The sequence below is a fragment of the Cyrtonyx montezumae genome, unplaced genomic scaffold (assembly GCF_038088225.1).
Source record: "Cyrtonyx montezumae isolate F1298 unplaced genomic scaffold, pur_monq_1.0 scaffold_12, whole genome shotgun sequence".
In the NCBI taxonomy this organism is placed as follows: Eukaryota; Metazoa; Chordata; class Aves; order Galliformes; family Odontophoridae; genus Cyrtonyx; species Cyrtonyx montezumae.
The window spans coordinates 16,898,966-16,915,610 of NW_027071848.1; the positions used below are offsets into that span (position 1 = coordinate 16,898,966).

A 16,645-nucleotide genomic window follows, 5' to 3' on the forward strand; every position below is an offset into this window, starting at 1 on the left:
TTTAAACAATGGTATACAGTAATTGATGGCCAGGTATTCATACTTTCGCAGCATGCAAAATGCTTAATAAAAGTTTGGTTGGAATTAACTTTTTTTTCAAAAAGAACAGACACATGCACACACTTTGTTCTATTTTTTATTAGGAAGGATGTCATCCAGATCGTGAACTTAGTGGTTTCCACATTATCTGCCGGTTCTCATTTTCTTGTCAGTAAAGGCAGTGAAGTAAATGAAATTCACAAATGAGAAGGAAAAATTCCCAAACGCGGGGTTGCCAGTTGTTGTCATCCTTTTTTTGGATAAAGGAAAACACAATAGAGTGTATGTATAGGGGTGTGCATTCCTTTCCTTCCCTTGAGATAAGAGAATTGGAGTATGTTATTTATGCAGCCCTTTCTTTGCATCTTCAGTGAAGGATGAAGGCCTTTGGAGTACAGGAAGATCTGTGCTGTTAGTGGCTAGGGCTGGGAAATATGGAGCAGGGATAGCATCTGCTGATCTAGTGCTTTGTGTCTGTTTTTCCTGCTTGTTCTCTTCTCTTCCTTTTTAGCACACACCACATATCTTGAGTTACAGACTTGAACAGGAAAGCAGGCAATGTTACTCCAGCTGAGTGCAACAAAGACAGAAATTTGGGGTTTTGAGTTGAGTGGTAGAACACTAGGTATGGCAAAATATAACTGTTGGCAGGCATTTGGAAAGCTGAAGTACCCTGGGCACAGAGGCAGTGTGGTTAATATGAAGCACTGTAGTTAGACTGTGGGTCTAGAGCCGTAGAAGTCTACAGCACTTCTATGTTTTTGGTGAGGTGGTATTCAGTTCTAGCCTTAGGTGCCTAAGTTTAGGTAGCTATATAGCAGAGCTTATGCATGACACATCTGATCTCACCTTATTGTACTTGTACCTATCGAAAGATGCAACAAATAATTTGTCCTCTTGGCTTCTGTGGACCTCTCATGAGAAACATGGACACTGAATACATTTATGTAATATCAAACTCCATCGCTTTCAAGAAGCTGCTTATTCAATCTTCTCTATGGAAGGAGAATTATAGCAGTTTTTCTTTTTTGGGGGGGCGGGCTGTGAGGTTCATTGGTGAAAGCTCTAAAGGTTCCTAAAAGTTCTGTGTTCAGAGAGAATGAGAGTAGATGTATGGAAAGCTCTTTTTTGAGACATTCTACTAGAGGGCATAAGAAAAAAGCCTCCTTTTAAGAATTATAAAAGAAACAACAACTGAACAATATCTCTGAGAAAATAAGGAAACATTCACAAGGAAAGAGATTGTGTCATGAACTGGCATTCACTTTGTATTATTAGTGAATATATAAAGAACTTGAATACTAGAAGAATCCCTACATCCAGCTCCATTTTTTTTAATGCTGTTGGTATGTCTTTAGCGTATATGACAGTGCCTTTTGGGGGATATGGAAAGGCAAAGGCAGCTGTGGGTTTGAGTTTTTGCCACTTGGTCAAACACTTGAAAACTCAGCTTGCCTTTTATAATAGCTGTGCTCTGCTGTTGTTTAAGGAGATTGAACATTGTGTTTGTCTTCTTTCATCTTTGTTACTGTGCATCTGCTTTTTGCTTGATTTTTAAATTTGACTTGCCAAGGCAATGTCAGGCTCCCTGCATGCAGTTCAACAGCTGCTAGCTGCAGGAAGGTGGTGGGAAGTGACCTGGGGGGAGGGGATGCTTTGCAGGAGCAGGAAAAGCCTAGGAGGAGAAGCATCAATTCCATAGTTATCTCTATCTGTACCTGCTTACTTCTAAGGCAGTAACTGTTGCTAAGTGCCTTCTAATTTTAAAATGTAAGGCAGTGGAGTGCATTATTATGAGCAAGGGAAAACAGAAGAGAGAAAAAAAGGAAGTGAGAATACAGAGGGAATGCATCTATTGCAAATTTTTAATGGACTAATCTAAGCTAATTAAAGTTTCTGATGTGCTGTTCTTTCCAAATGTGCATGGAAATGAAGTTAACTGCGCTTGCTGTTGTCTGCAGAGTTTGAAGAGCGGTGTCTGTGCTCAGGTCAGTTTGGTCCAGTGAGATGTTGTCTCTGATCAGCATTCAACAGACAGATTTAGGGGGATGTTAAGTGACATCACCGTTATGTTTCCTTTCTCACCTGCTGACTTCTGCTCTTGTTCTTCAGATCTGGTGCTTGTCTCTCATATACTTCTGATGCAGCCTCAGAACTGCTTTCTGGGCCCTTCATCTCTGGTGCATGGTGCACATGGTGGGCTGGTGCAATGGCACCACATGGAAGCTGATCCCTCTTCTGCTTGAAGCACAGAAGTGAATTTGTGCTTAGTGTGACTGTGCATACAGGATTCTGGATCAAGAGCTCTGTGATACCCAGCTCATCCTAGGTGCAAGTCTCTGATTGTGGTATCTACTTAGTTAAAGTAAAAAATAGTCTATTGTGATTGGTCCCAACCTTCTGAACTGGTACAAGTTTTGGAGTTAACAACTATTCATTTTGTTTTCTGTTTATTTAGGGGTGGGAAGAGAATCTGTATTAAAACTGTTATAAAATCCAAATATGGTCTCTCAGGTGTCTGTCTCAACATATTTAATGTAGTGAGAGATTATCAGAATGAGTTTCTCTGCTAGTAATAAACTGGGGCTGAAGAGTAACCTGAAATGACAGAGGAATGTGGAACTTGGTGGATCACCATTGCAGTAACTGCATTCACTGCACAGCACAAATGTGGGAATCATAGACTGCTACCATAGTGGCTCAGGCTGAAAGGGACCTTAAAGCCCATTTAGTTCTAACCCCTCTCCTGTGTACTAAGTTGTCACCCCCTGCACCAGGCTGTTCAGAGTCCCATCTAACACCTCCAAGGATGGGGCATCCACAGGTTTTCTGGTCAGCCTGTGCCAGTTTCTCACCACTCTTGAGTAAAAAGAATCCCTAGCGCTGTTCAAGAAGTGTTTAGATGAGGTGCTAAGGAATTTGATTTAGTAGTTCAGTGGGTAGGGATGGTGATGGGAGGATGGTTGGACTAGATGATCTTGTAGGTCCTTTCCAACCTTATGTACCTATGAACCTAAAAAGAATTTTTTTCCTAACCTAATCTAAATCTCCCGTTAATAACGATGTTGAAGAGCACTAGTCCTGAGATGGATCCACTACTCTTGACTGATCTCTGCCTTCACGTAGAGCTGTTAACTCTAGTCAAGCCTTCAAATCTGTTTCTCCAATTTAGAGATAAGGATGTGCAGGACCACGTCAGATTCTTTGTACAAATACAAGTAGATGGCTTCAGTTGCTCTTCCTTTGTTCACTGATGCCATTACCCATCATAGCAGGCTACCAGATTGGTCAGGCACAGTCCGCCCTTGGTGAATCCGTGCTGGTTGTCTTGGATCACCTCTTCATCCTGCAGGTGTCTGAAGATATCTTCTGAGAGGATTGTTTTTATGATCTTCCCTGGCACAGAGGTGAGGCTTAGCAGCCTGTAGTTTCCCTGGTCTTTCTTTTTATCTTGTAAATGGGAGTGAAGTTTCCCTTTTCCCAATTGCCAGGGATTTCACTGGACAGTCATAACTTTTCAAATACGATGGAAAATGACTTGGCAACCACACTAGCCAGTTCCTTCAGGACCTTGGGATGCATGTTGTTTGCCTCCCATCTTAATCTCTTTCACAGTCTCCACTTCACTGGTGAGCACTAGGTCCAGTAACATTTTGCCTCTGGTTGGTCTGTCAGATAATTAGATCAGGAAGTTATCCTCAATGGACTCCATGAATCTCCTGGATTGCTTGCAGCCTGCTGTGTTGTTTTCCTGGCAGACATCAAGGTGTTTGAAATCTCCTATCAAAGTGAGAGCCTGTGAGCAAGATGCTCCTTTTAGGTGAAGTAAGAAGGCCTCATCAACATGCTGTCACTGATCAGGAAGCCTGTAATAGACCCCAGCCTTCAGGTGTGCTTTATTGGCCTGGTCCCTAATTTTAACCCACAAGCTCTCAGCTTGATAGTGGCTGTTTCTCAGAGGCAGCTCTCAAGGAACCTTTATTTAATACCCTAAGTGTTTTTTTTTTAATGAGCAGTTTCCATTTCTTTGGAAAATACCGCATCTTAACCTGCCTAATTACACTTAATACATAAATTAATCAGAAGGGAATAAACTTGCTGTTTATTTTGGATATGGAGACTAGTTCAGTTCCTTGTAACAGGAGTTACAAGCAGTCCTTCTTCTGGAGGGATGGAATCAGCAATAGAAAATACAGCTAAAGAAAACATCATAACTCTGAAAGCCTCTCTCTTCATGTGTTTTTCATCTGGAAGTGGTTCTGTGGAATGTAGGCTAGAAGAGTTTTCATGAAAGAATTTATCTTTTTGCATTCACTGATGGCTGATGCGGTTCCAAAATGCTCGATTTCTGTTTTTCTGTTTCCAGCAATGTAGAATCACCAAAGTCGGAAGAGGTCTACAAGGTCATCCAGTCCAACCATCCACCTACCACCAATAGATCTCTCTAAACCACATCTCTCAACGCAACCTCTAAATGTTCCTTGAACACCTCCGGGGTCGGTGACTCCACCACCTCCCTGGGCAGCCCATTCCAGCACCCGAGCACTCTTTCGGAAAAATAGTGTTTCCTAACATTTCATACTTGGTTCGGTTCTATCCTGGTTAAGCCTAATGAAGCCCTGGTAGTTGAAAGGCTTATTTTGTCTTGATTTCAAAACATATGTATCAGAAGATGAAACAAAGAGTTTAGCCCCGCTTCTCTTAAATTTTCTTTAAGAAAGATTCAATTTTTCAAAATTCTTGGAGTTGTTTGCCTTAAGGAAAAATGTGGTAGCTCTTTAGCAATAGTGAAATATAGTAATGAAAGAGTAGGTTTTGTTTTGTTTTGTTTTTTAAACTTGCCTATGAGATGCTATCTTACCTTTTTCTTAACGTGGCAAATAAATGTGAAGAAGCGATGTGATTCTAATAGACAGAGACAAGTTTGCAATGCACTGATAACTGCTGCTGTTGATACCTGGTACTTAAGGTGCTAAAAGCTGCTTAGATCTGTAAGATTTAGGTAGTTGAATGTTTTAAATTAGAGGAAGTTTATTACTGTAATTGCAGGTCCTCTTTTCTTTGATCAGGATCGCTAAATGTGGTTCTTAATCTGATGAACATACTCATTGGTGGGAATTCATAAAGGAGGTAGTTTATTAATAATTTAAATCACGCATTCAAAAAGGAAACTATGCAGAAGCAGCGTGTATTTCAGCCTGCCCTTTTAATGAATTGTAATGTCTTGTTGGCTCCAGGATGCGTTTATCACCTTCATAAAGAATTATAAAGAGTTGGTGAGCAAAGGAAAAACTCAAAACACAGTGGCCAGTTTTCTGCAAGATGTTATCATGGTGTAGAATGTGACCTGCTAGGAGACCCATGGGGATGTCTTTTTGTTGTTACATCACTACTAGCCTACAGGAGGGACTGTCCCTTCCCTTCTCAGTAGTTCTTCTCTCATTAAGAAGACTCAAATGTCAAGTAGACTTTCAAAGGTTCCTATGTCTTCATTGTGCTTTGTAAAAATATCTGTGCTATTTTCAGTTTGCCTTTCATCTCTGTGTGGTTTTGTGGGTTTTTGGAGGATTTTTTGTTAGTGTTGTTGAGGGATCCTGTACTTCCCCAGGGAGGTGTTCGAGTCACTGTCCCTTGGAGGTCAAGAAATGTTCAGATGTGGTGCTAAGGGACATGGTTTGATGGGCAAACGTTGGTGGTAGGTGGGTGACTGGACTAGATGATCTTTGGGGTCTTTCCAACCTTGATGGTTGTAAGACTTCTCTGAGAGGAAGAATGTGGAGAATTTGGAGGTTACTTAAATGAGTGCTTCTCTCGAAAGAAGTTTTACTGATTCTTGGTACCATAGGTGCTCCTCGAGGCAGCAAGGCAATTTCCTGGGCAGCCAGCACCTCACATGGGGTGAGGGCAGGAAGTTGAGTAAACTGCAGAAGATGGGAGGGGGTGGGATCAGGGAGTGCTAGACAGAAAGCAGTAGGAAACCAGGTTTTACTCTGCTGATATTTCTTTTTAATACCTGAAGTAATATCAGTTAAAAAATTAAGAGTTTGAACAGGTAGAGGAAAAAAATTCAAAATCAGAGAACTGTAGAGGTTGGAAGGGACCTCCAGAGATCATGGAGTCCAACCCCCTGCCAAAGCAGCTCCCTAGCCCAGGTTGCACAGGTAGGCGTCCAGGCGGGTCTGGAACGTCTCCAGAGAAGGAGACTCCACCACCTCTCTGTGCAGCTGTGCCACTGCTCCGTCACTGCACTGGGAAGGAGTTCCCACACACATTTGTGCAGAACTTCCTATGCTTCAGTTTGTGGCCATTTCCCCTCATCCTATCACCACACACTGCTGAGAAGAGTCCAGCCTCGTCCCTTTGCCTCCTGCTTCTTAGATATTTATGGATGTGGATCAGATCCCCTCTGAATCTTCTTTTCTCAAGGCTGAACAGCCCCAGGTCTCTCAGCCTTTCCTCATTAGAGAGGTGTTCCAGGCCCTTTATCATCTTTGTGGCCCTCTCCTGGGCTCTTTCCAGGAGATCCCTGTCTTTTATGTACTGGGGAGCCCAGACCTGGTCACAGTACTCCAGGTGAGGCCTCACCAGGGCAGAGTAGAGGGGGAGGGTCACCTCCCTTGAGGTGTAGAGAAATGCAAAAATGTAGGACAGAAATAAGAGGTACTTTGATAGTCTAATATAGAATAATTGTTCCTCTGTTATTTCTGATAGTCTAAAAATTAGCAGGCTGAACTGGCCTTAAATTATTGCATATTCAAATAAACTGTCTCATATTAAGTACAATTCAAAACTACTGCTTAGAAGTCATGAGCCAATTTTCGTAGTCTGCTGTGAAGTCACCGTATGGTTAAAATAATCTGCTTTTTACTAATTAGGATGTGTCAATTTCTTAAAAACACCCTTGAGAAGAATCTATTTCAAGCCTTTAGGAGAAAAAGTCATTACTAACATTTCTGTGCAATATCTGAAAACAAAAAATTTTTTTTGATTCATGAATATGATTTAATTGAAGAAATGAAAGCTTATTTTAATTGCTTTAGTGTAATTAAAGAAAACAAAAACCGAAACTCTTAAGTCTCTTCCAAATGAACTTATGCTCTTGATAGCACTGAATTTTTCATTCTGGAACATAGTGGTGCTCTTGGTATAGAACATTATTCATAACCTTGAATAATATAACCATTATTCATGGACCTTGAATTGATAGTGTTCAAAAAGGCTGATCAAGATGACATAATTGAGTTGAGTAGTTTTGTTTTAAGGGGGCATTAAGGTTCTTTTGTACTTTACACTCTCATTGCATGTCTGGGGAGATTTGGTCCCAGTTAAACATCCTTGCTCTCAAACTGGTTTGTATAGAATAACATTTCTTACGCCCTTTTGTGATGTTTTGTGATCTCATCTTGGTATGCAGCAAACTAAACAGAGGAAAATGGTGGCTAGGATGAAACAGTGCCGAACACAGACACAGTTCTAATAGCCTTTGTTCTCTCAGAAAAATGTCTTCTCTTATCTGACACGTGTCCAAACTCTGGTAAATACATGCTCTTGCCTCATTCAGATTGTCATCCAACAATACTGACAGAAAACAATCTTCCTCATCACCATAGAAGTTCTCTCTCATTCTCACCCAGCCAGGTGTCGTGCCCTTATCTGTCAACTAAGTTCATCGTTTTGATAGGAAACCTGTTGGGATGAGGGTTGGTCAGCATCTGACGCAGTTACGGGGCTGTAGTGCGTGGATGGCCAGTCTGTGGCCCGCTGGGCAAACGCTCTGTGCCAAGGCAGTGACCTGCTTGCTGCAGACAGCATCCTTTCCTGTGAGTCCAGGGGGAACTGCCAGTTTTTAAAATGCAAATGTGTTCTGAAATCCAATGATGAGCACTGGCACACTGTAGCACAGGACTGCATAGCAGTGAATAGCATACTTCTTGCCTTGGAATTAATGTGTGCTGTCTATGCTGACTGCATGCTCTGTGTATACCTGCAGTGTTTTCATCACATTCTGACTTGAGCACAACTCTTATGCCTTTGTACAAGTGGTATAACATCTTACAGTGGGAAGACTGAAGCAAGCGCTTTAAAAGAAGAAAGGTGAAGTACAGTTTGCAGCAAAAGCTGAATGTGTGCTGAACAAATTCATAGCTCTTATTTCCACTGTTGTAAATGCAGTCTCTCCTTTTCTGTAAATCCCAGGTTGTGAGCCATGCCTTTGGTGAAAAGAAACATTGAACCGAGGCATCTCTGCCGAGGAGCCTTACCAGAGGGAATTACTAGTGAGCTGGAATGTGTAACAAATAGTACCCTTGCTGCTATCATACGCCAGCTGAGCAGCTTGAGTAAGTATCTGCAACTTCTTTTAAGTTTCATCTTCCTGATGAGAAACTGAGCAAATGAAAGGCTTTAAAATAGCTTGTTGTAATAGCCAAACTGATTCAGGACATTGTTACCTATGTAATACAGTAGTATTGTGCTACCTCATTGCTTTTATGCTCTTTTATATTTTAAATTTTTATGCAAACAGATTTTTAGTGTAAGGAAGAAACAACTATGACACAGTAAGCTAGCAGTTTTTTCTAAGATGTGATAAATTGGTGCTAGAAGCAGAACTAGCACTTGAGTTGTTCTTGGTTTGCAGTTTTCCAAGATGAAGACAACAAAGTTTTCCACCTCTCGTCATTTAAGTAACAGATTTGACTGAAATTTCATTTAATTTAAGGTGCTATTATTTCTTGGGCTTTTTTTCTTTGGATGTGTGTGGTCAAATAATATGAACGAAATAGAACATATTGAAAGAATGGAATTTGCCATAACCAAATCTTCAGACTACTGCTAGCATCATCTGCACACAGAACAGCCTGCACAGTGCACCTCTCAGCTGACACTGCAGCTAGCAATTCTAGCAGCACGTCTGAAGTACTTGCAAGAAGAATAATGCTTCTTAATAATGAGAAATCTGACTTCTCCAGAAAGCATCTAACAGCCAACAGCTGTTGTTTGTGCTGATAATTCTGGTCCTAGAAAAGAAATGATCAATTCATCAGTTTTGTTCACTTTACAAATGTAAATGGTTTGAGTGTTGAAGTCGACGTGGTTAGACTATGGATCCCACTAAACTGATGCTCAGTTTGTGATAATACTAAATATCCTGTGCTTAGGGAGGGAGTGCCAGATACAGATACCTGCTTTCCAGTGGTCAGTGATTTAGGGATTTATTGGGCTGGAGGTTTATCTGTATCGTCCTGTGTAGCAAGCATTTGTAAACCTGTCATCTCTGGAGTTGCTTAGATGTGCTCAAATAGAATTGTGCATTTTTCTTACACAGTGATCTGTGTCAAAATGTCCCACAATAGGAATTGTTCTCTTTCTTCCTTTTGATACCTGTAAAACATAATAGAAAGTGGTTAACTTCCACGTTTTTCTGTTATTAGCTGTGATTTTATAAATCATTATTGTCCTCCTAGTGATATGTTGCAAGTTGGAGTGTCCTGTACCGTTAACGTTCTTTCCAGAATTAAATCATTTTGTAATTCTAGCGGTGTTTATTTCTGTCTGGCAGATTGAAGTTAGAGGATTTTTTTAAATGTGAAGTTGCATCATAATACAAAAAGTGTCACAGTGACTCTTTGTCATTAGTTCCCTAAAAGTTTAAGGACTTTTTTTTTTTTATGTTGCTAAAATTTTGAGTTGACATTTTCAGAGAAGCATCTAAGTGATTGTCAGACCTTTGGAGTTTTTTTTTTAAGCAGTAGCTGCTGATTTGGAGCTTAAAGTTACCTATGGTTAATGTTTATCTGTATTTACTATCATTACCTTCAATTACTATTTCATTTGGCAGTTGCTCAGTATTTAGTTTCAGAAAGTGAAGAAGAACAGTTGATGCTTCCTGATGACATTCAGGGATATCTGATCTCATTTTGGTGTTGTGCAATGATTGCCACAATGTGGGTAATAGACCCTTAACATCTCTGCCTTGTTAAATCTCGCTAGGATTGTGTAGCTTTCACTTCTCCACATACAGGCACTGGGGCTAATGCCTTGTATATTCGCATCCTCTTATGTCTGCTGCTGAAGAACTAGCTGAGAAACAATTCATGTCTGTTGCTTAGCAGGTTTCTCAGGTTGTTGGAAGTCCCTTCAGACAACTCTGCTTTACTTTATTAGGGTTCATTTAAAGATCTGTGTGGATAAGTGATGCGTCATTTGTTTTAACAGATGAATGTGATTTTTAATGAGTGAAGTCTTACAACCAGGCTTATCTGCATTCTAACAGGAAAATCTGTCATGTTTGCAGAGCATTTTTTTGCAGACAGCACTTTTTTTTTTTTGCCTGTTTCAAGCCAACTGGGAGCAAGGAAATGATTGTAGAAAAATATTGTGCTTGAGCTAATGTAGTATGTCTTGCTGACAGTACCAGAGCTTGTGGGTGTTCCCACAGCATGAAGCATGGAGAGAGCAAGTGCAGGTCCGTGTTGCAGTCGTGCTGTGTTCTAATGTTTCACTGTAAGCCCACCGCAGATTCTCAAAACTGGCAGATCTGTGCTGTTGCTTATAAATTTGGCTTGCTTCTGCTCTTTTCAGGAGACATGAACAAGCACTTATCCAAAGGGAATGTGATCTCAATGGAGCTTTTTTTCCTATTATGACTTCAGATTTGGGCTTGTTTGCAGCCAGCTGGCTTGGAGCACAGGCAGAGTAAGCAAAGTTCTGTATGAAACTGTGCTCCTTATATAAGGCAAAAGCTTGACTAGGGGATTCACCTCTACTTGGAGGAAGAGAATCTACAGTGCAGGAGGACTTGTGAGCATTTGCAGCATGTATTTGTAAGTATGATGCTTGCTTTATGGAGTAAAACACAAAGGGAAGACCTTGAAGAAACAAACACCCATCCACAAATACTCTGTAACGTTTGGCCCTGGAGTTTGGACTGATGGCAGCAGGGCTCTTGCCAATGAAAAATACTGGTCTCTGCAACAGGATCTGTTGCACTATGGTTTTGTTACTGACTTAAGGTTATGTGTAAAAAATAATTACACCTGATTACTTTTGAAGACCAAATATTAAAGCCATAAATATACTCCTATATTAAACACTGCTTAATTAGATTTCAGCCTATACATTAACATATTTGTTATTTCAAGTTAGCGTTATGACTACTTGGCTTTCCTTTGAGTCTTTAAATATTCCATGTTTCTTTGTCTTTGACTTCTCCATTGATTCACACACTGCCTCTGAAGCTGGAATTTTATTTCTAGACGAATGCAAGCTGTAGCCAGCACAGAGCTCCTTTTGTTGACCCACATGCAAGTTTTACAGTCCAACATAAAAATAGAGATAAATGTCATCTGTGGGGTTTTGAAAAAATATTTTCTTTCATGGAAAGAGTAGCGCCCACCAATTTACTTCCTGCTGTTTTCTTGGGAGGATTGGCCATTGGCTCAGAACTATGCATTTTTGCACAAAGTTGTGAGTACAGTACAGTGTGTCCTGCCTTATGCCACAGCTCTTCACTGCTCTAAGCTGGATCAAGTTGTAAGATTGGTTATTTTGGTATTGGATCTGCTGCTGTAGGTCCTGTGAGGAAGTGGGTGATTATCAAGACTTGGTCAGTAACAGCCTACTTCAACATGCGAATATCAATTATAATCAATTCCTATGGTGTCATGTCTAGGGATGTTGTACGCTGATGCATCAAGATGTCATTTCATGTAATCGCTGCAGAACTTGAGTAGAGGTATTATGATTTCAGTTACTTGGGAAATCCCGACATCCAGAGAAGTTTAATAATGCTTGGTGATTTATTTTGTGATTTATTCTCTCTGCTGACAGTGACAGGACTTGAGGGAACAGTATTGAGCTGTGTCGGGATAGTCAGGTGAATGTTAGGATGAGGTCCTTCAGCAGAGGGTGGTGGGCGTGGAACAGGCTGCCCAGGGCCATGGCTGTGGCACCAACCTGCCAGAGTTCAAGAGGCACTTATGCAATGCTCTCAGACACAAGCTTTGAGTTTTGGGTGGTCCTGTGTGGGAGTGAGGAGTTAGACTTAATTATCCTTGTGGCCCCCTTCCAAGATGGGATCTTGGGATTTCCACTTGCTTTGGAGTGGCAAGTGGTTTGTTTTTCATTATTTATTCATTTATTTATTAAATTACTATGATAAGTACGTTCACAGTCAAATTTTGACTTACTTTATCTACTGACATGTAACAGACAAGCACGCATCTCTGTGGCCTTTCTAGTGATGATGTCTTTGATCTCAGCATATTAATGTAAACAAGCACGTATTGAAATGCACTGATGTTTTGAGCTCTGTGTGCTGGTGGCTGAAGAATGTAAGGCCTGCTTTATTTAGTTAAAGAGTTGAAAAAAGACCAAATAGAATTGAGTTTGGCCAGGATGCAAAGGGTAACAATAACTAGGGAAAATGTGGGTGCTCTCCAGAGAGAAACAGGAGATGTGGTTACATAAGACAGTGGAGAGGCTGAGGTACTGAATTCCTTATTTGCTTAGGTCTTTGGCTGCAAATCTGGCCTTCAGGAATCCTGGGTCTCAGAGACCAGGGTGAAAGACTGGAGTAAGGAGGGTGTAACTTTTGGTGAAGGAAGTTTGTGTCATGGAATTCTTGAGCAAACTGGACATTCACAAGTCCATGGACTCTGATGCACTGCACTCATATGTTCTCAGGGAGCTGGCAGATGCAATTGAAAGCCCATTCTGTCTAATCTTTGGTCAGTCATAGCAACTAGAAGGTGTGTGATGTCTGCAGGAAAGCAATCTTGCCTGCTTTCAAGCAGGGAAGAAGGAGGACCCAGGGACCTACAAACTCCTATAAGGGCCAATGGGATTAGGCAAAGCATGGCCGGCACTTCGGGGGGGTGAATCCTTCCCTTCTTCTCAGCCCTGGTGAGGCTGTACGTGGTGTGCTGAGTCCAGTTCTGAATACCTCCAGTACAAGAGAGGCATTGGACATACTGGAGAGAGCCCAGTATCAGCTCATGAAGAAGTAAGTGACTGGAGCACCTCTGCCATGTAGGGGACTAACAGAGTATGGAAGTCTTGAGATACCAGATACAGAAGTAGTTGATGGAGTTAAAATTAAATGGCAACAATGTCTTTGTAGGGCAGAAGGGGGAACTGAGACCTAAGCAGGTGCAATACTGTCAGTTTAGTGGGCAGGTGGAATCTGAAATTTGTAGGGGAATTTCTGGTGCAGGGGGAGTGTTAGAATGAAGCTGAGAGAATGACCTGAGCAGGAAGGGAATGAAATGGATGAGGGTGTCTAGTACTTTGGAAGAAGGGAGGTCTAGGGAGGGGATGGGCACACACAAGGTCCTGCATACCAAGAAGGGGGGTGGGTTTTGTCATGTGACACTCCTATCCGCTATAGCGCATTTCATTAGGATAGGATTTATGGCTACAGATCTAGACTTTACTAAATGCTGTTATAGTGATTAAGAAAACAAGGCAGATGAACAGGAGGCTGAGAAGGCTGCAGATTCCTCTTTCATGTTGTGTCAAGTTCAGGCAGACCATACTAAATGTGGGCAATGTCATCTCAGTCTCACAGAAGGCTTCAGTGACAGAGCAATGTGTAGAGTGAGGGTAGAGCAGAGCAAGCCATCTTGTTTGAGGAACCTCCTTCAGTTTGCTTCACCTTGCCTTCGTTTTAATGTGGGCTTGTGCTCATGTCTATAATTAAATGTTAACGACCGCAGGTTACTAGATCTTAGTTTTCTGAATGTACTTCAGCAGCTTTTACAGAAAGCAGTAATTTTAAGTTCTTTTTCATTGTGAAGGCAGGTTTTAACAAGCAGCTTGACAGTCTGTGTGCTTTTGTGTGTGTGTATGTGGGATTTGGTGTTACAATCCTACAGACAGTGTTTTGTTCTAACTGCATGATATTGAAGCCATTTGTCTTGTATTTTGCAACTCAATAGCAAAGAAATTTCCTTGCCTGTTTTCTTACACAGGTAAACATGCTGAAGACATATTTGGTGAATTGTTTAATGAGGCTAACAGCTTCTACATCAGAGCAAATTCCCTTCAAGACAGAATCGATCGCCTTGCTGTCAAAGTTACCCAGCTGGATTCAACAGTAGAAGAAGGTAGGTAATTGCATGAAAGCACTGAGGCAGTAGTGATGTTGACGAGATGACTGTATTTAATTACACAATGATCTCTCTTTTCAAAGTAATCTTGAGCTAATATTTCATTTTGATTTTTCCCATCTTGTGTTACTAAGAAAACTTGTTAGAAGAGTGAGGGGAAAAAAAAATACTCAAGTTAGTATTACTTGATGAAGCCACTAAAGTGTTGGAACTATTAAGCTACATTTGTCATGGGAAGAAATTTAGTCTGTGAATAAAATAAATCATAAGTGAATAAGTTTGGACCTTACTGGAAATAAATGAGTAAATCTGAAAAAGTTTGAGGCAGTAAATCTGCTCATTTCATGATAGGGTGGTAAGAAACTGTTTTACTAGAGTCCAGGATCACTGGCTACAGTTACCAAAGATCTTAAAGCACTTCTTATCTAAAGGAATCACTGCATGTCTGCTTTGACTAGCCGGAATTCTCTAGGAGGTCCTAGTCACTAAAAACAGTAGTTTCTGCTACTGTGTCCTCATTTGCTTAAACATTTGGTTATTAACATCGTAAATCATAGTCATGGAATCCTTAGAGTTGGAAGAGACCTTTAAAGGTAATCTAGTCCAACTTCTCAGCAATGAACAGGCACATAACAGCTTGTTCAGAGCCTGGTCCAGGCTTGTCTTAAATGTCTCCTAAGAACAGGGCATCTACCACCTCTCTGGGCAATGTGTTTCAAAAAACATAAAATTATACATATATATATATATGTATATACAGTAACATCATAAATAAACAGTGAAGATGAAGGATTTGAATAACATCATTACAGTGTTTGAAAGCACTTCTGTCAATGAAGTGGGCAGAACATACTTGTGTCTAGGCCTGAAAGCTCTAATATTGCTTCATGTTCAGTTACAGACACGTTCACTGCATGTATGTCTTGTTTAAACAATTCCTTCTGTTTTTCAGAAAATTAACATTTCTGACATATAGTAAAATGTGAAGTCTTGTTTATCAGGGCAATGGTGTAAGTAGTATCCACTTAGATACTTAGTGGATACTACTTGTAATAAATTTAATAGTCTTAATTACAAAGCATATATATTATATTTAATATTACTGTTCATGCCAACATTGAACAGTGCTATTAATATTTAATAGTATAATATTTAGCCTTCCATTTCTAGCTAAATGGTGATTGGAAATCATTACATGATGCATATTTTTTCTGTTTTGAAAAATGTTAACTGGAAGTGAGGTTGTGAGCCGTATGGGAACATAAGCTAAGCTCTCATTGAGCCACTAGTCAGCTTACATTTTCAGACATGTGGTGGTAGTACGAGCAAAGATATCTGTAGAGTGAACTTGTTCCATGTTGAGATGAGTGATGTCATACTTCATGACTTAAAAGTATTTTATTTTTGGAAATGCTGTCCTCCTTAGAGTTGGTGGGTTTTGTGTGTGTGTGTGTGTGTGTGTGTGTGTATGTGTGTATGCTTTTGTTTCCTTTTTCTGAGGTCTCATTTTCTTGCAGAATACCTTTTGTTAGTTTCCAGAGTTCTGAGCGTTATTAAAGAGATTGTTGAAAGGGAAAACTAGTGAATGGACTGAGATTATAATCAGATCTTATTTTGAATTGTCATCAGCTTATACTTTTGCTATTACCTTCATGGTAATAAGCTATATATATGTGAATATACATATTACTATATACAATAAATTTCAGAAATGATAGCTTTGTAGATAAGCCAGTGAAGACTTCAGTTCTCTGTTTGGCAGTCAAACATGACACTTTCCCCTCCCCACCAAATGCCAGGTTGCCTAAGAATAGAAGGTAACATAGCTCGCTGTCGTGTTTAAATTGTAATTGGTGTTACCTGGAGCTTTTTAGCAATGGGCTCTCCATCTCAGGAAACTAGATATATTAAGCACAAAAGAAAACCTAGCTAGACTGACAGGGCTGTGTACCAGAAAAGATGCAATGAAAGTATGCTATTGGAATGCACAAACCTATTTCCCTCTGTAGAGAGACGTGGAAGACTTAAGATTGAAAGACATTATCAGTTATATGGGAACTTTGGGAATTGAAAGATGCTCTCACAGGAATTCCGGAGGCTGTAATTTAATCATTAGAGTGGGATTGAATGCTGATGGATACCAGATGTAATTATAAACCACGCTGTGACAGAGGAATATCAACTTTCCGTTCCATGGCTGAAGCCAGGCTTTCTGCTATTAGAAATCCAGGCTGATCCTTGTGGAAAAAAAATAATAATAATAAGGGGGGATCATTGCACATCTGCATATGACAGGATTACTTCATCAACTTCCAAGACAAACAGTTCATGTTCCTGTTATTTCAAGTGAACTTCTGGATCAAGTGGGACGTAAATTTGTTTTATTACATCAATTCTTACATGCCTGTGTACCTATGTATCATCATTGCTCCTGAAAAGTACAAACAAATCTTTCAGTTTTCCTTCTGTGTTTTTTCTACAGGTATTTTTAGATAGTT

The 16,645-nt window shown here is 40.3% G+C and overlaps 1 protein-coding gene across 3 annotated transcripts in view; it reads left to right on the forward strand.

Moving 5' to 3' along the window:
• Positions 1–16,645, forward strand: part of WASF3 (WASP family member 3) — a 61,670-nt gene that overhangs the window by 30,935 nt on the left and 14,090 nt on the right. For 2 of the 3 annotated variants that reach the window (XM_065730139.1, XM_065730137.1), the window contains exons 3-4: positions 8,236–8,378; positions 14,010–14,144. In XM_065730139.1, coding sequence (XP_065586211.1) covers positions 8,246–8,378; positions 14,010–14,144 — 268 coding nt within the window. In that variant the 5' untranslated portion in view covers positions 8,236–8,245. Of the gene's footprint in view, positions 1–8,096; positions 8,134–8,235; positions 8,379–14,009; positions 14,145–16,645 lie in introns of those variants that run through there. The other variant, XM_065730138.1, reaches the window with a different exon arrangement.